This window comes from Saccopteryx bilineata, chromosome 3, assembly GCF_036850765.1.
Source record: "Saccopteryx bilineata isolate mSacBil1 chromosome 3, mSacBil1_pri_phased_curated, whole genome shotgun sequence".
Taxonomy (NCBI): domain Eukaryota; kingdom Metazoa; phylum Chordata; class Mammalia; order Chiroptera; family Emballonuridae; genus Saccopteryx; species Saccopteryx bilineata.
In genome coordinates, this window is record NC_089492.1 from 268,264,824 (window position 1) to 268,284,534 (window position 19,711).

A 19,711-nucleotide genomic window follows, 5' to 3' on the forward strand; every position below is an offset into this window, starting at 1 on the left:
CAATTACTGGAATGGCTTCCAGAAATCAGGGCACTCATGATGTACCCAGAGCGGCAGGGTAACGAGATGTGGCTGCCCCTCTAGGAGGAGGGGTAGTGAACCTCTTTGGGGGACCCGGTATGTCTACATTTGATCTTTGCCAAAAGGCCCAGAAGCAATGTCTAAAAAGGCTTCAGAACTAGAGAAACCTGGGTTAAATTTATGTCCCTTAATTGCAGCATGATCCTCAGAAAAATACCTCTTGGGTTGCTGCCCACTTCATAGGGCGTTGTGAGGTAACCAACACCAGCCCCAGCTCAGCAGCTGGAGATCAGCCCACAGTAAACGGCCATCTCCCTTCTAGCCTGGCCTGGGGGCGGGGGAGGGGAGAGGAGCAGTGGAAAGGTGCCCCCCAGCCCCGCCCTCGCACAGAGCACACCACACACCACCGCCACCCGGGTGCAGGTACAGTTTATTCTTCACAACAGAAATACAAAGAGCAGAAGGTTTGGAATTCCTTTGTGTCTTGCCCCCTTTAGTGTTTTCCCCCACATTCGATTTTTTTACTCCCCGCCCCTTTTCTTAAATATTATGCAACTTCTTTCCCCCGAAGTGTTGAGGGGCACCTGCCCTCACCTCCCTGCCACCAAGATGCAGACTGAGAAGCCAACAGACTGTTTTCTCTTTTTTAATAAGGTAACTAGTTCTAAATACGGTGGCCTGGAGGTCCCATAGAAAAAGCAAAGGGTGTTAACAGTATGTATAACAGCGTATTTACAGGGTAGTAACATGCGGACAAAAGCTACAATACTGAGTATCAAAGGACAGAGGACGCAAGTCAAACAAAGGGGTGGGGGTGGGGGCAGAGAACCCCGTGGGAAAAGAAACCCCAGGAAACGTTAAACTGGTAAATCAATGGTGAGTTAAGGCTTAAAAAGTGTATAAAAATAACACAGTTAATATTCAAAACGGAACTCCAGATACAGAATATATAGATGAGTTTCTGTCTAGTTTTCATTTTTTTTTCCCCGGGGGATGGAGGGGGGCTTCTCCGGGCTCTGTACATAGTTCTTATATACACGGACACGCATGGCTTTCAGATTGGGGTATGTCTGTGGGGGCTGAGGGCAGGGACTGCTCCTGGGACCCTCCTTTCTGAGGAGGATTCCCTCCCTGCAGAGGGGCCTAGGGCCTGGGCTGGGGATTCCCCCTCCATGGCAGGGAAGACAACCCCTCCCTGGGTACTGTCCCATCTGGAGGAAATTAATGGAGGGGGTCCTAGCGCCAGACCCACTCCCTCCCCACCCCCCTGCCCACAGTCTGGGATGGTGGGAGAGGTAGCCAATAGGTTTCCTGGCCAGCACCGAGGTAGACTGGGGTGGTCTTAAGGGCAGTGGGGGGCCAGGTCTTACCCAGCCCACCCCACCCCACTTCCTAGGGCCGGCGCCCAGCCCAACGCTGCACCCTTTGGTCCTTCGGATCTCTTGGTTCCCCTCGTTTTGCCTCCTGAAGCCTGGCAGCTCTGGTAGCTGCTGCCTCCCTCTGGTCAGTGATGCCCCGGGCACAGCTCGAGATTCGAGCTGGGCACCCAGGGTGAGTGGCTCACACTAGCTGCCTCCTGCCCTCTCCCACTGGGGGCCCCTTTGCAGTCCAGAAACCCAGGCCTGAGTCTTCCCTCAAGACCTAAGGCCGTGGCAAGAGAAGGTCCCACGCTGCTCTCTGGTTCTCTGCGTCCATCTGTCCGATTCTTTTAATTTCTCGGTCTTAGCAGCACCAACTTCTTGGCCAATAAATATCTTTTTTGTTATTTCCAAAACAAACTTAAGAAAAAAAAAAACAATGAAGCAAGTGAAGGGAGGGGGAAAAAAGAAAACCCAACAGAGGTTCAAAGTGCTCTGAGATCGTCTTTGGATGCCACCAAACAGTCCAGAATCTTGCAGTTGGCCTGGCCACCCCAGAGCTGGACCGGGCAGGGCTTCTGTCGCCCAGGCTTTCTGGAAGGTCAGGAAGGTCATGAGAGAGCTTGGCTGTTCGTGGAGGGTCCTGGAGGGCCCTGGAGGGAGTCGGGGCCTGGTGCTGCCTGGGCCTGTGTCTGCCAGTGGGCAGGGCGGCGCCTGGGGTTGGCTCAGATGAGGGAAATTCGCACTGGGATGCCGGGGGACTCCGTCCTCTGGGGCGAGTGATGGCTAACCAGGTGCTCCACTACCGTGTGTTTGGACATGTGCTTCATCAGGTAGGTCTCCTGTGGGCAGAGGTGAGAGTCAGAACATAAAACCAACAGTGGGCAGGGGAGGCAGAAGAGGCTGCAGTTCCCATAGGTGGCCACTGGAGAGCTCTGTGCAGGTGGGTCAGGTAGTGGTGAGCAGCCACAGCTTTGAGGGGCAGGTGAGCGTTCTGCATAGATTCTAGGGATGCTGCATCTATAGGCTTGGGGGCTGGCTCGCAGATGGACCTGTGAGCCCACGGTCTGTTGGCTGGAGACCCATAAGCATCAGGCTCACCCTCAGCAGTGCCCACCCGGAACTCCCGAGAGCCAGGCCAGCTGCCATTTACCAGCTGACTGGCAGAGTATGATGGCTGGTGCTCCCACTGCAGGTGGAACAGCAGGCAGGCCTGGGTTTCAGCCTAGTTCTGGACAAGTCTCTCACCCCTCCAAGCCTCAGTGTCCTCCTCTGCAAGAAGGGATGGGGCTGGAACAGTCGCAAAGGGTTGCTAGGATGATGTGGATAAAGCTCGTAGCAGGAAGTAAGGGCCGAGGGAACCATTCCTTCCCTGATCTCTGCATTTCATTCCAGGTGATGTTGGGAGTCCTGGCCTGTGCACCCCCACACTTGAGCTTCCCTTGAGTAGAAGTGGGGCCTGATCTGATTGGTGACTTTGGAAGCACAAACTGGGCATGCTCAGTTTGTTCCTTGAGTGCCACCACAGGCTCTGCTAAATCTGACCTGAGGCACCCAAGAGTGGGTGGGCAAGGTTACCAGAGGCTCCCCTGCAGGCCCACAGCCCTCACACCGGGCTGCAGGGTGGTGCTCTGGTTCCCATCTGCCACTCCGTGGCCTCATACCCCAATCTGCTCAGAACCAGGCAGAGGAAGCCCTCAATGTGGGGGCCACATGTTATCAAACAACGTCAGAGAAAAGCAATCAGCAAAATCCCAACTAGGAAACTATTCAGTGAATAAATTGCTAAGAATAAAAAGGCAGGGGTGGGGCAGCCAATAGATTAAAAGATATATTGACCTAGTGCAATGCAGAAATCTTATTTGGTTCTCGATTAACTAATAAAATTCTAACTAAACTTATGGCATTTGTAGGACAAATAAAAATATGAATGCTGACTGGGTATTTGATGATATTAAAGACTTACAGTCAATTATTTTATGGTATTATAAAAGTATTGTGGATATTTTGTTAAGAGTCTATGTTTAAGGACACTAAATGAAAAAATTTTTTAATTTTATTTAGAAAATTTTAATAGGGTGACATTGATCAGTAAGAGTACACTGGTTTCAGATAAACATTTCTATAGTACTTGAATTGTTGACTGTGTTGTGTGCCTATCACCCAAAAGTAAATTATTTTCTATCACCGTATATTTGTGCCTCTTGAAATTTTTCAGATGAAACAGTATGTTATTGGTTTTACTTCCTAAAAAACAGGAAAATGGATGAAGCAGGATTGGTTGATGGTTCTGGGGGCTGATGGGAACATGAGGGTTCCCTATTCTAGAACATTTCTTTTATGTATTAAAGTAGTTTAAAAATCAATCTATTAAAATGAGGGGTTTTTTAAAGGTAATTATTCTAGTTCTATCAAATCCAGTCAGGTCCAGTTCAGGGTGGGGCCTCGGGCCACATGAGAGCTGACGTCCCTCCAGAGTTCAGACAGACCCCCGCTAAGAGCCAGAGCCATGAATGCTGGTGGCACCTCCTCTAAGAGTGGGGTTCAGAGGGGGGTAAGAACTTGGGGCTCCTCCGTCTCCGGGGCTCCCCATGTATATACCCTTAGGGGCCTGCCTGGTCCCTGCAGGTTCTGTCCTCGTAGTCTCTCCACTCCTCTGCCGTTTGAACTCCAGGGGCAGACAGTGGTCAGTGGGAGGGGATGTCTGAAAGGTCGCACTGGCTGGAGGGACAGGAGGCTTGCAGGTAGGCTGCGCAGCACCGTCTGTTCTGCACCGCGTTTGTTCTACCTCTGGGGTTTGCATTCGCTGCTCCCCTGCATGGAATGTTCTTTCTCCTCCTCCTAACCTGGCTCATTTTCCTTCAAGGCTTATCTAAAAGTTACTTCCTCAGATGGCCTGCCCAGACCTGTCTCTCTTTCTCAACTCCTATTTTGTCCCCCCTCCTGCTATCTTTCAAAATATATTGTCCTTCATAGTGGTGGTTCTCAGTCAGAGGTGATTTCTGACCCCCTGCCCAGGACATTTGTCAAAGTGTGGAGGCACCTTGAATTGTCACAACTTGGGGTGGGGCTTGCTGGTGAGAAGAGCCCAAGAATGTTGCTAAACATCCTACACACAGGACAGGCCCCCAGCAAAAGGTGCCTGCCCAAACACCAGCAGGGGCTGAGGCTGGGAAACTCTGCTTGGAGCAATCGCCACAATTTTTCATTACATATATATCTGTGTGGTTATTTGTTTAATATTTCTCCAGCAGTAGTCACTAACCTCCTTGGGGACCAAAAATATGTCTGGTTCATCCTAATTCCCAAGTGCTGGCACAAGCATTCAGTAAACACTGAGCGAATAAATATGCTAGCTAAGGTGTCTTAGGAACCAGCTTGGCTAGCCAACAGCCCTGTGCGTTAAGAACTATCACCTCCCTTCACAGATGAGAAAACGAAGGCTCCGTGATCCCTATCTGGATATTCACAGAGTCTGTTACCCAGAATATTTGATTAGCTAGAAGCGCACACACACATGGATTTCCTCTTCTGGGTTCTGAAAGACCCTTGTTTAGGGAAATTCGAACCCAGGGACAGAGGGCTGGATGCAATGACCTTTCTGGCATTGTTCAGACCTTTCCTGAGACCTGAGGGTGGCTTAGGGCAAAGTCACTGTGCCACCTGGTGGCCACGATGGGTACTGCAGCTTCCCCAGAGGATTAAAGGCCTTCCTCCCTCCCTGACTTTGGAAACTAGGGTGCCACGCCCCCCCCCACCATTGCCTGGAGTGTTCCCAGACCTGGAGGGAACCACGCCTCAGGACCCTAAGGGCTTCCAGGGGGTTGGGAGCTTGGCCTGGGGCAGCCTAAAAGAGAACTGGGAAGCAGAAACCCTGGCTCCGCCACTGGCCGTGATCTTCAAGTCACTTCCCCTCTCAGCCTCAGTTTTCTAGTCTGGAAGATGCAGAGTCAGTGCAGATCTGAAGAAGAGGAGGAAGCTGAGGCCTAGAGAGAGGAGGCCTCACAGGGCCCCCAGGCACTCACCGAGGTGTAGGCCCGCCCGCACATGCTGCAGCAGTAGGCCTTGGCGTGCTTGATGGCGTGGGCTGACAGGTGGATCTGCAGGGAGGCGGAGTCCGAGTAGGCCCGGTAGCAGTTGGGACACTTATAGGGCTTGTCCTTGTTGTGCTGGCGCTGGTGAGACTGGGGAGCACAGGAGGGAGTGAGGGGCCAGCAGGCTTCCCCCAGTCCCGCTCCCTTTTCGGGAAGGCATCTATGCAACTGGCGGCAGGAGACAGGTGGCCACTCACCTGGAGGTTGGAGAGCTGAGTGAAAGCCTTTTCGCAGCCAGGATGTGGGCACTTGTAGGGTCTGTCACCTGTGTGGATTCTGCAATGGAAAGCCCAATGAGGTGGAGTCCCCGACAGGTACCCCAGGCCAACACCAGCCCCAAGCCCTCAGCTGGCCTGTGCCACATCTCTGGCCCCCAGATCTCCTCAGCTCAAGCTGGGGACATCAAAGGCCACCCCTTCTCCTTCTTTCTCTGACCTCCCACTGCCAGTCTGTGACTAAAGCCTCCCTGCTCTCCCAGGTCCCTGTTGAACCCAACCCTCCACCAGCACCCAGAGAGCTGGCCCAGACTTGTGTGGCCTGCATTCTGCCCCTCTCTTCTAAAAACTCCACCTGTAGACCACCCACTGAGGAGGAGAGACTCGCAGCTTTGCCAGGACTTTCCCTGCCCACCTGTCTCTCTCCCTCAGAAAAAGGAAGCATCTCTCCCCTCTGGCCCCTGATTTCGTTTTCTGACCCCTCTTCATGTAAGGCACATATTCATGTGCCTACACGGTCACTCCGGCTACTGAGACAATGCAGGATAGGATGCCCCTGTGTATCCTTCCAGTGAGTCCCCCCCCAATTCTGGGTTCTCATCCTGTCTACATTTACCAGCTCGTTGGCCTTGGGTAAATCACTGAACCTCAGTTTCATCTGCAAAATGGGTGTAAAATATAAGCCCTTCCTCACTGGGCCTTATGAAGACAGATTAGAGTCTACAACACATGTAAGGGGCTGAGCCAAGTACTGGCACAAAGTGGGTACTCTGATAAACACTCGTAGAATCATTCACTCATTCCACAGTTTCCACCTCAGGTACCCATGTGGCAGGCACCATGCTACATACTTGGAATATCTCAGTGAACAAAACAGACACAAGCCACTGGCTTGCAGAAACAATCAGCACAACATAGTCACATGTGGGAGGTAGTAAGTGCTATGAGAACAGGTGAGAGGATCATGCGGGGGGTGGGGTGCAGTTTTAAACCTTGTGCCCAGGGTGGGGCCTCATCAAGAAGGTGAATTTGAAGCAATGGCTGAAGGCTGATGGCTGTGTTTTCTGTTAAAGCCTGCGGTACAGCATGTGTCTGTCTAACAGCCAGGTGCGGACGGAGGTGGACTGAGATGGGGTGTGTAAATGGGGCTCAGCAGCCCGAAACACATGGATGGGGCACCCTTCCTGCTCCCCACTTTCAAGTCTTCTCCAATCATTCTGGACTTGTCTTTGTTCTAGTAAAACCTCTGTGCCAAGCAGGTGGGGAGTCAAATGCTAGCTGGGCCCAAACCTCATTTGCCTAACTTGCAGATAAGCATATGTGGAGGGAGAATCCTGCTCGGGCTGTCTGGTGTTGGCTCCTTCCCTTAAGCCCTGGCCCACCTTGCTGACTGGGCTTGCTCTGACTGACCATCAGCACCCATCTGGCCAGGCCCCGTGCTGACCAGGCTTGAATAAGAGACACTCTGGCCATCAATAAGCCCATAAGAGATTGGAGTCCAAACTCTTGTCATTCAAGGCCCTTCGCCGAGTGGTCCAGCCTCGGCTCCTGCCTCTATGCACCCTCCATCTTGGTCAGAGAACTGTTTCTCATCTAGCAACCATGTCTCACTGATGATTCTGCCAGCCACCCCCGTGCCCTGGCTGCGTCCTCAGCAGAGGAGGCTGCCCTTCTTTGTCTTTTCGATTAGACTGGGATACGAAGGGCAGAGACGGCCCAGTTTCAGGTGCAAGGCCAAGTGGAACTGGGTGGGCCTGGTTCTGAGAAATCCTATTCTGCCTGCACATATCTGGGTGTCACATGTTTGGGGACATCATCCCAGGTTACTGTGCCCTGTCTCTACAATGGAAGGAACTTAAGTCATCTGGATGGACTCCGCCTGATGCCAGACTCCCCTCCATTTCATCCCAGCCTCACTCCCCTCCAGGGCTGAGGCATCCATCCAGCTAGGGCTCTGGTGGGAGAGGAGGCTAAGGGGCCCCAGGATATGTGCTTATTTTGCTTTAAACCCAACAATGCCTACCCCAGAGTCCCTGCCTCCTCTATGGCTCAGGTCCCGCCTCTCCTCTGCCCTAGGGCTCCACTAACATTCCAGGTTCCTTCCTATCTCCGGTCCTTAAACCAAGCTGTTCCCTCTTCCAGGAACACTGTTCCCCCTGCTAATACCTAGCTAAAACTCACACTCCTGTTCTCAGTATAAAAGCCCCTTGCTCAAGGCAGCCTTCCCTACAAACCCCCCCCCACACACTAGGCCTGGCCCCTACAACCCACTCCTCAAGCACAAGTGTGTGCAATCACTTTCTAGTCACTGATTTCTTGGCTGCCTCTTGAGAGCAACAGCCCCCTTGGTCTCATTCACCACCATCAGCAGAAGGACTCAATACATAGTCACTGATGGAATGAAGGAACGTGAGTTCTTTCACTGTCGGTCACCCACATAGTAGTGTGCTCAATGTAATCAACAACATCCATTCCTTGGGTGTATTTTACAAGTATTTGCCGACTGACTAATTGATGGTACACTAGGGACTTTAGGTCCTTCCTCAGGGACCCCAGCCAGGAAACTCCCCCTCTGGCCTTCTCTTCAGGTACCCCTGCCTGGACTCCCAGACTCTGCCTCTCCCCTGAGCAGCAGCACAGGGATCTGACCTTGTTAAATGCCTTGCTTGGCATTTAACACTGTCTCTCCCCTTTCCAGGACAGAGACCAAACTCTCTGTTCGAACATCCAAGGCCTGTTTCTACAGCCTCCCACTGTCACTGCTCTCCCTAAAGAGGCATCATACCAAGCTCCCCCCAACACATGTGCAGACACATTCCCCAGCAAGCTTCGGAGCCTTTGCTCATGCTATTCTCCCTGTCAAGAACACCCTTCCCCTCTCTCACTAAGGTGAACTACGGGTCCTTCGCCACCCGACCCAGATGGTCCTCCCCAACCTTTACCTCTCAGGGGAGTCTCCACATCTGCCAGCCTCTCAGAGTTCCCTGGGCCAGAGCCTGCCTCCGACCCTGACCTGTCCCTGTGTGTGGCACGTAGCACTGGGCTGGCTCAGAAGGGGCTTTAGGAAGCAACTGTTGGGTGAATTCAGGACCAGGTTGCCTATTCTCACTGATAACTGGCCCCTAAGCTCTTCACACCCTGAGTTTCAAGTCAGGGCTAAACCTTCCATTCTAACACCAGAACCCTCTCTTTGTGAGCCACCTTCCCACAGGGGAGCACCCAGCACTGGCCCCTCCCCTGTGGTGATGGAGAGCTCACCACCAGCTCCACGCACACCTATCCCAGGGACACTGAGCTGCAACAGATGTCCTCAACTGCCTTTCCACCCCCTTGGCTCTGCTCTCCTGCCTGGCATCCCCCCCACCCCAGCTGCTTCTGCAGCCTGACATCCCAGCTCCTTCCTTCCTCCAAGGCACGGGCGGCTCCTCGGTGCTCTGGGCTCCAACCTCACTCCTGCCTCCTCCCGGCGGGGTGACCGTGGGCAAATAAATGACTTTGCCTCATCTCTAAAGCAGGGATAATAATAAGGATCGTAACAACTAGAAGGATTAAATGACATATAAAGAGTGTTTGTAAAATATTTTTGCAGTGTTTTTAACATTCATTTCTATTTAAGATAAACAGTTGATGAAAAACAACAAAGATGGAATTTACTCAATGTTTAAATAAAATTATTAAGGATTCATTAGTTATTTATCTTTTATTTCTCAGGTAATAAGTGGCATATTACACGGAATGGCTTTAGTCACGTTGTGATTTATAACTTAAACAATCGTAGCAACAGCAAAGGTTAACTTTCCTAGTCCTTCATTCATAACTTGAAAGTTAACCTCGCCTCTCCATGCATTTCCTAGATTCGTTATGTTGTATAGGGAAACACACACTCACCCTGTAGAAGGGCTGTATGGACATCTCGGATGTAAACATGCAGAGCCAGGCACATGGGAGCTTTCTGGCCAGGAAGACAGGGTGGGACAAAAGTAGTTTACAGTTGTCTTTATTCTTGTATTATTATGTATTAATTACTCTATTGTTTTCCACAGGAACAACTGTAAACCTACTTTTGTCCCACCCTGTAGTTGTGATGATTTTATTACCATTGCTACCAGCAGACTGGAGAAAACAAAATGACACCTGCCCCGTCACAATTATCATCACACTCATACACAACATCACACAGCCAGAAGAAAAAAGGCAGAACACCCTCTGCAGCCTGAATAAACACATCCAGGTCACTCTTGTCTAACACGAGTTCCCCCCAAATTAGACCTTGAGCTCCTCTGTACCTAACTCCCTCACAAAACAACCTTCTCCCTGACTTTCGCATCCTGCTGCCTGCGGATGGGATGTCACAATATGCTGACTGGTGAGACCACTGCTGTTTTTCTACTAGGAACAGACTCGCTACAAAGCTGTTTACTGTCCATGCATTTGGTATTCATTACTTACTGAGCTAAGTCTCCTGAAATCTGGACTTCTGCAACCCTTTGTAAGTCACCTGCTTTTTTTTTTTTTTCTTGTGCTTTTCTTACAGATGGAGGTCCCACCAAGCCACTCCAATGTCACCAGTGCCACTGAATTAATTAGCACCAAAATGCTCCCAGGCAAATCTTTCTCAACAATCAGGGTGAGTCTTGCTCAATCCGCTTCTAACTCCATTTCTGTTCCTTGACCAGGGCTGGTTCAGTTTTGGACATGACCTTGTTTTATTCCCTTCATTACTAGCAATAACACTGGGAAGATGGGTTTGATTACGTGCCCTGATTGTTGGGTTCTCTATCGAGGGGCAAAAAACAGGAATGGTAGAGAACAGGGAACCTGGAATCTGGTTGTCTCTTATGTTTGGCTCTTTCGTTTGTCTGTCTAAAGCAGGGGTCTCAAACTCGCGGCCCGCAGACTAATCCACGAAGTTCAAAATATTTTGGATAAAATTAAGTAAGCCTAGGGGTCTACTTGTATTTTTTATTTCTCTAGCATCCTAGCTAGATATTAGCTTAGTTAACAGCAGTTTTGATGCAAACTACAGGTTCTGGTCGTTTTGTGACACTGAGTAAACTGCATGTACGATTGTGCTTGTTGTACTGATTTTTTTTTGTTTTCAACTGCAGTGAGAAAACTGTTGCGTAACAGTTGCCTTTTGTAGACCTAGTGCGGCCCACATGCTGAGTTGAGTTTGAAACCCCTGGTCTAAAGGGTCCTGTGGCTTGTGGGCATTTGGGACCCCCATCTCTCTGTCACTGGGTTAGAACACACTGGTTTAATTACATGTGCGACCGCCTGATGACTAATTATTAGTCCCTAAATATTATGACCCTCACGTTGTTTGTTTGGTTTTTTACCATTAAGAACTCAAATCACTTAAAAAAAAATTGTGCCCTCAGGAATGGAGAGCAATCCCCACGTCAAGGAACATTCTGATGAAATACTCTCCTTTAGGTCCTGTTAATTTCTTGTTGCTTGTTTTGTCGTAGTCTTAAGTAATATTTTTAAACAAAAGTCTAGTTCTGAAAAAACTAGGATTCTTGGTAATTAGAACGATCACTGCTTGCTACCGTGTGGACTCCCCACTCCCCTGGTGCGCAGACCCTGCCTACACCACCGGCTTTGTGCGATGGGCTTTCTTAAGTCCAGCATGAGGAAATTACTAGTTTGGGTGTCTTTTACACCCAGAGGCTCTTGGACTTTCCAGACGGCTGCTGGGCATCCCCAAAGATTTCCTCCTTTGCTTTTTAAAAGAGGGGTGAGCCAAATAATTGGGTATATTTTGAATTCTCCATCTTTTTAATGAGCAGAACGCTAGAGTGAGAGCTATCCTATGAGGTTCCTAGTACAGGAAAGTTGGCAAAGCAAAGAAGAGAAGCTCAATCTCCCTGAGTTAATTTTATGAATGCATGTAATTATATGTAATTTATATAAATATAATATATAGTAATAGCATATATAACATAATCCTATGACATATAATCATATATAATTACATATACCATATAATTATATGTAATACAAATGTATTTCTCTATTTGTGTATTCTTTAAGGTGGAGGAAAACACCGAACAACTTTTCACGTACAGAGACTTGCACAATAAGTATCAACAGAGTGATGTCTTTAAAAGACTTCTTTCTAGCTTTTAACTACCCTTTATCAATTAGTGCCAACCATAGCACATGCTTTGTGAGATAAGTTAAAAGGCCCTGAAGATACCCTTGCTCACTCCGGTTTTAATCTGAAAAGCTGGCCATGCATTATACCTTAACAGAGGACTCCATTCCCCTTCCCTCTGGTACTGTTGTTTATTACAACAAACAGACCAGAGTCATTCAGTCTTATCCAGTCTGAGTTTTCCTGTCACACTTTGCCTAAAGGCCTCTGCTTGGAGGTGCAGGCCAGAAATTGAGTCTTCTGAAAGAAATATCAGCAACAGTAGCCTCGGTAGAGGCCCATACCACATGCATGTGGTGCCAGCTTCCACGCTGACACCATCACCACGACCAGGCAGTGTTGGAGGCCAGGGTCGGATCCGGGAGTCTTTAGTCCAGAAGCAAACAAGTTGGCAACATGGACTAACTACCCGAGATCAGCAGAAGGGAATTACGACCTAGCACTGGATAGAAGTGATGTAATTCTAGTTAATGCTATTTTCTAAAGGGCATGTGAGAAAACCCTTTTTTTTTCTTTGCTCTATCTATAATCCTCAATTTAGGTGGCTATATCTTACAAACTGGAATAAAATATTCCTTAAATGGTGCCTTGTTCCAACTAACCCTTCAGAATTCTGGAGGGGAAACACTATGAAAATGTTAGCATAGATATAAACTAAGAAAAGATCAGAGAAATTTCAAACTAATAGTTCTAGTGAAAACCACATAGGTGATTGGCCTTGTCCACAACGCTACTCGAAACACTTACTAAAAACTTACCTTCACTGAGCCCCTCCTCCCTTTGTGATCATTAGCGGCTCTGCGACTAGGTTCAATACAAATTTGTCCTCCTTCCTAATAGGATATAGTTGGGTACATCAAATTTGTAACCATGACCATGCCAGAAATGTCGCATTTATTTATTTATTTTTTTTTTTCTTTTTCTTTTTTCTGAAGCTGGAAACAGGGAGAGACAGTCAGACAGACTCCCGCATGCGCCCGACCGGGATCCACCCGGCACGCCCACCAGGGGCGATGCTCTGCCCACCAGGGGGCGATGCTCTCTGCCCATCCTGGGCGTCGCCATGTTGCGACCAGAGCCACTCTAGCGCCTGAGGCAGAGGCCACAGAGCCCTCCCCAGCGCCCGGGCCATCTTTGCTCCAATGGAGCCTTGGCTGCGGGAGGGGAAGAGAGAGACAGAGAGGAAAGCGCGGCGGAGGGGTGGAGAAGCAAATGGGCGCTTCTCCTGTATGCCCTGGCCGGGAATCGAACCCGGGTCCTCCGCACGCTAGGCCGACGCTCTACCGCTGAGCCAACCGGCCAGGGCCAGAAATGTCGCATTTAAAGACAAATTTTACTTAATTGGGCACAACAAGCTTGATAGTAAGCAACAAGGACTGTGCTTCACGGGTGGCCTCCGGCCTCCAGGAGACTGGCCTGGACCTGCTCCGTGGCTTGTGGAGTGGCAGTCTTGAAGGCCGGAGAAGAAAGTCATGCCTGCTAACCTAGAAAATTGACAAACTTGGGGATTCTCCAAAAAGATGGTACCCTACCATTATAGGCAAACCTGCCAGGGGTTAAGTGGGTGGTTCAAGGTTCCTGATCTCAGATAATAAGGTAAGAAAACTTTATATACACACATATTAAAATTATGACCTGGGGCTTTACAGAGTCTCCTGACAGAAGTTAGCTCTCAAACCTTAGCATCATGTGCTCTAATTTTAATAACCATACAACCAGGGGGGACCTGATTCAGCAACTCCTCATTGAATATACCTCTATATATATAAAAGTGGCCAAACTTTAAAACATCAAAGTCAACACAAATCAGAAAATTGCTGAAACAAACTTATGGGGTCAAGTCCATGGCAGGAGATCTAGGAACAAGACAAGCAGACCGCTTCCCTGGCCCGTGGCTGTTCTGCCATCTGTTTCTACTGCCTGACCTACACATCATGCCCCAAAGCTCGAGAAACAGTCAAAACATGCCACACCCGGGATACAGCATACACGACAGTGGAGATAAAGGAGTAAATAATGATAACAAGACAAGTAAAATATAAGGCTCTTCTGTCTAGTATTCATCCCCAAAACAGAAATTCTTGAGCTTTCTGTAAGTTAGTCTCCACGGCAAAAACAATTTTACCCTTGACTCCTGCGATGCTGCCACAGGCCAACACGTGGTGCCGCGTACAGACAGGACCATCCCAGAGGCAAGTGCTCTGCTGTCCCCTCCGAAGGGATGAACTGCAGTCTTGGTGACCTTGGGTTGGTTTTTTTACATCTCCACGGTATTTTTATTTGGTGAGCCAGTCTTTCTGCTGTCCGTACTCCCCTGCAAAACTTTTTTCTTTCCTTAAAGCATCTTTACCTCTGACTCTCCCTTCCACACACTGGACTAGAAGGTGAGCCCCATCAGGGCAGCGATTTTTGTCTGTTTTGTTCATTGCTGTATTCCCAGCACCTAAAATCACGTCTGGCTTACAGAAGAGGCTCTGTAATTATTTGTTAAATGGCACTATAAAAGCTAGTTGTACTTATTCCACAAATATTAAACAAATGCTTAGATCCTGTGGCATCCTGGGAATGTGAAATGCAGGAGACTGAGCCCTGGACTTCGAGAACTCTTGGTATATTGGGGATTGTGGGCAAATCACCAGGCAAGTACAAGACAGCCTGCCACTGCTGTGACGAAGAGGCACAGGGCCTGGGGAAGCAGCTCAGGGAGCGCGGGAGGACTGCCTGGAGGAAGCTGGACTGAGATGGATAGGAAGAAGCCAGAGAAACAGGATAGAGGAAGGAGGAGGGTGTCTCAGGTAGAGGACACAGCGTGGACAAAGACTTGATGACGTGAAACACTGTGTGAATTGAGGCCAGTGAGATCCACGAAGGCCCCATCATAAAAGGCCACCCTTGAGTGCCAAGCAAAGGAATTTGGTCTTGACCCTGAGGGCAAAGGGCACCTGGAGAAGATCCTTGCACCAGGTCCACGTGTGGGCACAGGTGCCGAGCTGAAACAGGCTGCAGCAGGGCAGCAGCAGGCCGGCCACTCACCTGGTGTGCTGCTGGAGGTGGGAGAGCTGTCGGAAGGACTTATCACAGTAGGAGCAGTGGTAGGGCTTGACACCCAGGTGGATGCGCAGGTGCTGGGCCAGGTAGGAGGCGTTGGCAAAGGACTTGGAGCAGTGCGGGCACTTGTGGGGCTTGGCCTCTGTGTGCGACTTGGAGTGGATCTGCATCTCGGACTTGGTGAAAAAGGTCAGCGGGCATACCTTACACCTGTGGGGCAAGAGGCAGGTTCACACCTGGGGAGACCCCTGTACCCCTTGCCTGTACAGCTAGGGGGTGCCTTCTGTATCACAGAGCCCATGCACTTGGGACGGCACTTTCCTGTGAGACGTCTCCAGGGCACAGGCCCACCTGGGAAAGATAGGGGAGCTCCAGGCCTGGAGCACCTCCCGTCTGGAGGAGAAAGCTCTTCCACTTGGGGAGCAGGTTCACCTGTCACAGGGAAGAGAGGCCTCACGGTCCTGGTGACAGTGTGCCCAGAGCCGCACCCACAGTTCCAAGGGAAAAGCTCGAACGGCTGTAGCTTAGAACCACAGGGCGGGAGAGCACTTTCAAGAAAGGCTGACACCTGGCCCTCAGCATGTCACCCTGACAAATTAGATCAGAATTTGTGGATGTGCAGCCCTGGTATGGGCATTTTTTTTTTAACTCCTCACAGGTGATTCTAGTGTTCAGGGGTGAGCACACCGCTTGAAGGGAGGAGGAGACAGACTCCCATGACCCCAGGCTGTGGTGCCCCTCTGTCTCTGAAAGGATGTGGGTGCAGCTTGTCAGGTGACCCTGCCCCCGTACCTTAGCCCCCACCCTCAGCCCCTGGAGACTCTCTTTCCAGCCTCTATTGCTGTGCTCCTAGGGGCAGTCCTCGGTATAAGCCCTTGCCCCAAGCCCACCTGGACCCACTCTGGCCAAGACCCCCACCTGTATGTCTTGCCCTCCTTGGCAGTCTCGCCTGAGGCCAGGATGGGGTAGGGGACTACGAGCACAGGTGGGCCCCCCGGGTTCTCTGCCTTGATCTTTTTGCGGCCGCGCTCAGACTTGGGGGGGCCAAGCAGGCCATGGCCCTGGATTGTCTTGATGGAGTCCAGGAGGGGGGGGCTGGTGATCCCTGAGATGAGGGTGGGGGACGAGGCGATGAGGCGGCTCTGGCTGGTGGTGGTAGGTGTGGACGGGGTGCTGGTGCCCGTGCCCGCGCTGGACTCGGATGTGCTCACAGCCGGGGTCCGGGAGGAGAGCCCCAGACCTGCGAAGACACAGGGTAGGGGCAGGGGTGAGGGGCAACTGCAGAGGCCAGCCCTGCCCTGGCCACCCAGCTGTGTGACTTGGGCAGGTTATCCACCTTTCCCAGCCTCCCCTTCCTGTTGTCTATTATTACCCATGGGTATGAATGAAAGCTGTGTACATGTAAGATGCCTAAGAACTAAACTGAATTAGATAACAGGCACTTTGGAAGTCATTCAAGCCACAGGAAAAACTGAGGCACAAAGATGTTCCCTTCTGTGTTAGTATAATAGTAAAAGTTAGAGGCAACTGACATATGCAATATTAGGGAAGGGAAGAGTCAATGAATTCTGATCAATCTCCTCTACTCAACATTACTACCCATTAAAAAGGTTATGTCTGTAAAAATTTTAAAGGCATACACACACATTGAAAAAGTAAGAGGAGATATACCAAAATGTGATATGGATGATAAAATTAGCAATAATTTAAAAACTTTTTTTTTGGTTTAACTTTCTCTTTTGATAATAAACTTTCTTATTTTACTTCTGTAATAAAAATTACTCTTTAAAAATGAGGGGACTAGAAACATTACAATATCAGGTTAAGTAGACAAAAGGATGAAAATGGTATCTAACATGTGGTGAAAATTATGTTAAAAAAACAAACAAAAACCCCCCCACAGTTCTGTGCATTGAACGAGATACTGACCAGGTATGTTTTGAGTCGCACATGCTGGTGGGAGTGTGCATTTATCGACTTTAATGTGGGGCTACTTGGCAGTAACCTTTAAAATGTTAAATGTACACAACTTTTGAATTCTACTTCTAGAAATTGCCCTGAAGAAATATTTGCACATGAACACAAAGACTGTATACAGGGCTCCTCCACACAAAACTGTGGTCAGACAAACTGTATAGAACCTGTTTGTCCTCAGTAGGGTTGTGTAAAGAGATGAGGTCCACGCTCATTATGGAGGACTGGGCAGCCACAAGAAGACCGATGTCGCCCAGTGAGAAAGAGAGAAAGAAGGCTACAATGTGCTTTCGGGTGAAAAGGGAAACCACAGACAGTACGAACCTATTTTAAAAATATACACTCAATCTACATATGTGTACAGAGACAACATATATGTGTGTAAGAGCCCAGGAATGGATGTGACAAGAGACACACCAAACAAAACTGTGTAAACTGTGGTGCTGTCTAGGAAGAAAAACTTATTGGTAAAAGGAGATTTTCATACTTTGTCTATTTGCTTCTATATTATTTGAATTCTTTACCTGGTGAATTCATCCACTTTTTACATCTGTGATTAAAGGATAAAATAAAATGAATTATAGAGAAAACAATAAAAATCTAACAATAGTAGGGCTAGGACTTTTTATTCTTTCAGCTTGTTTTCAATTTCTAAACTTCCTATAGTGACTATGTATTACCTTTATAAAAAATGCACTAAATATGTCTATGCTAGACTGGCAAGTAGGAAAAGCAAGTTAAAGTCATGGGTACAGCCTGACCACAAGCTCAGCAAAACACACACGCACATTAAAAAGCAAACAAAAAAGATGAAAAGGGAAGGAAACAGAGCAAAAGGCTCTGTAAGCTGCTAGGTTAGGAGCTGGGGGATTATAAGTGATTTTTTTCCCTTAGTTTCTCTGTTTTCCAAATTTCCCTTAATATGCTTATATTACTTTTTTAATATTACTTTTATAATGAAAAAAATAAATTTAATAAAATCGTAACGGGAATGTGCAGAGTGTAGCCAGGGCCTGGGGGAGGTTCACGGGGCCCCATAATTCTTGGGTGTCTCAGAAAGGAGGAGGAAGGAAGAGAGGCAGGGGTGAGCCAGGGGAGGAACACAGGCCTGCCGCAGCAGCTGCCAGACACAGCCTATCCACCAGGCATCAGCCCTGTGACATTGCACCAGGATGTCCCCGGCACCATATCCAAGACTAAGCTTATGACCCCCCACTCCTCCTCCTCTGGTTCCATCTTGTTGGCAGTGCCTGGGAGTCGCCTTCACCTCCTCCACTCCTCTCCCCTACATCCAGTCCAGCAACCACCCTGTCCACTCTCTCAACGTAACTCAGATCTGTCTACTCCTCTCAGTCCCCATGGCCTTGCAGGGGCCACCATCCTTTCCTGCATATCTATTTGTCTCCATGCTTGCCCCACCAAGCCACAAGCCACCTTGCTACACCCCCCATCTTGCACCCAGACTCAGCTTTCTCACCCAAATCTGAGCACTGCCCTCCTCTACTTAAAAGCCTTCCATGGCTCCCCACTGCCTGAGGGTGAGGTCCAGACTGCACAGCATGGCCCACGGGGCCCTTCACAATCTGGTGGTGCCTGCTCCCTCTAGCCTCAGCAGAACTGGGTAGAGCAAAAAGGTTACCACATGGGCTTTAGAACCACACTTCCTGCCTCTGCCTCTTCCTGGCTGTGAAACTGGGCCTCAGTTTCCTCCTCGGTCGAATGGAGACTTTAGAGTGAATGCACAAAACTACTGTTTTTGTAAGTCAAAAACAGTCCATTGATCAACCTAGTACTCACAGCACCCGCCTCCCAGGGCTGCTGGGAGTCATAAATGAATGCTCATGAACATGCACAGGTGCTCAACTGGAGCTAGCTGCCGCAGTACGACCATCAACAGCACCACCACCAGGTACACCCGGCCCAGACTATCCTGCTCTCACTTTCCACACACATACTCACTTTGCACATGCTGTTCCCTCTGGCTGCTTCGTTCCCTAGTTAACTGTCAAACCTCTCCTTACATATCTGCTCCTCCAGGGAAATCTCCACCCCGCACCACGGCTCCACCCTTCCCTAGGTCTGGTTAGGGTTCCTCTCTGGATTCCTAAATTCTTTAAACTGACTTGGCTTTCCTGGGGGGCCCACCCTTGTCCTGTAGATTTAGTGGGGTGGGTCCTCCCAGTACAGGGTCGGGGGAAATCTGGCGGCTGTGGCTGGTGGACAAGCCCGCCACCGGAGCTCCACCCCCCAATACCCACCCGCTCAGGCCCGCACCACGCTGCAAGCCACCCTCACCACGCCCCTCACCCGGGCAGGTCCCGCCCCGCCCACCTCATCCCGGCCCACCCAGTACCTGTGACTGTGCTGGTGGCTGGTCGCGCGTGCAGAGCCACGTCGGGCTGCGGCACTGACTGCGGGTGCAGCCCTGGCACCTGCTGCAGCTTCGGCAGCGACATGACGGTCTGGCTGCTCTCGGCCGGTGCGGGTGGCACTAGCAGCGGCTGCTGCGACGAGGCCGACGTGGGTGGCAGGTGAGGTGGCCTGATCTTCTCTGCCATCAGCTGCTCCTTGATCTTGTTAATCAGAACCAGGTTGTCCAGCTGTGGGCAAGGAGAAGAGGAGACTGAAGGGGCTTGGGCAGCGCCTGACCCCTTCCCTAGGCCGCCAGTGCACTGGCAAGCCCCTCGCCCCTCGCCCCGCAGGCCGCAGCCAAAGCCCAGGGCAAAGCAAAGCAGTAAGAGGGAGAGGGTGGCTGGAAGGGTGCCGCTCAGTCTTACCTGGCTGGGCATGGTGGGAGGAGGGGGCCAGAAGTAGGGGTTGTTAAATCGAGGCTCGGCCATC

The 19,711-nt window shown here is 50.0% G+C and overlaps 1 protein-coding gene across 2 annotated transcripts in view; it reads right to left on the reverse strand.

Moving 5' to 3' along the window:
* Window positions 1-651: 651 nt before the first annotated feature.
* ZNF362 (zinc finger protein 362) overlaps window positions 652-19,711 on the reverse strand; it is a 38,160-nt gene continuing 19,100 nt past the window's right edge. For both annotated transcript variants that reach the window (XM_066269733.1, XM_066269734.1), the window contains 7 exons: window positions 19,648-19,711; window positions 19,224-19,470; window positions 15,815-16,136; window positions 14,882-15,106; window positions 5,671-5,749; window positions 5,405-5,563; window positions 652-2,221 (listed from right to left, as the gene is read on the reverse strand). In XM_066269733.1, coding sequence (XP_066125830.1) covers window positions 2,105-2,221; window positions 5,405-5,563; window positions 5,671-5,749; window positions 14,882-15,106; window positions 15,815-16,136; window positions 19,224-19,470; window positions 19,648-19,711 — 1,213 coding nt within the window. In that variant the 3' untranslated portion in view covers window positions 652-2,104. The remainder of the gene's footprint in view (window positions 2,222-5,404; window positions 5,564-5,670; window positions 5,750-14,881; window positions 15,107-15,814; window positions 16,137-19,223; window positions 19,471-19,647) is intronic.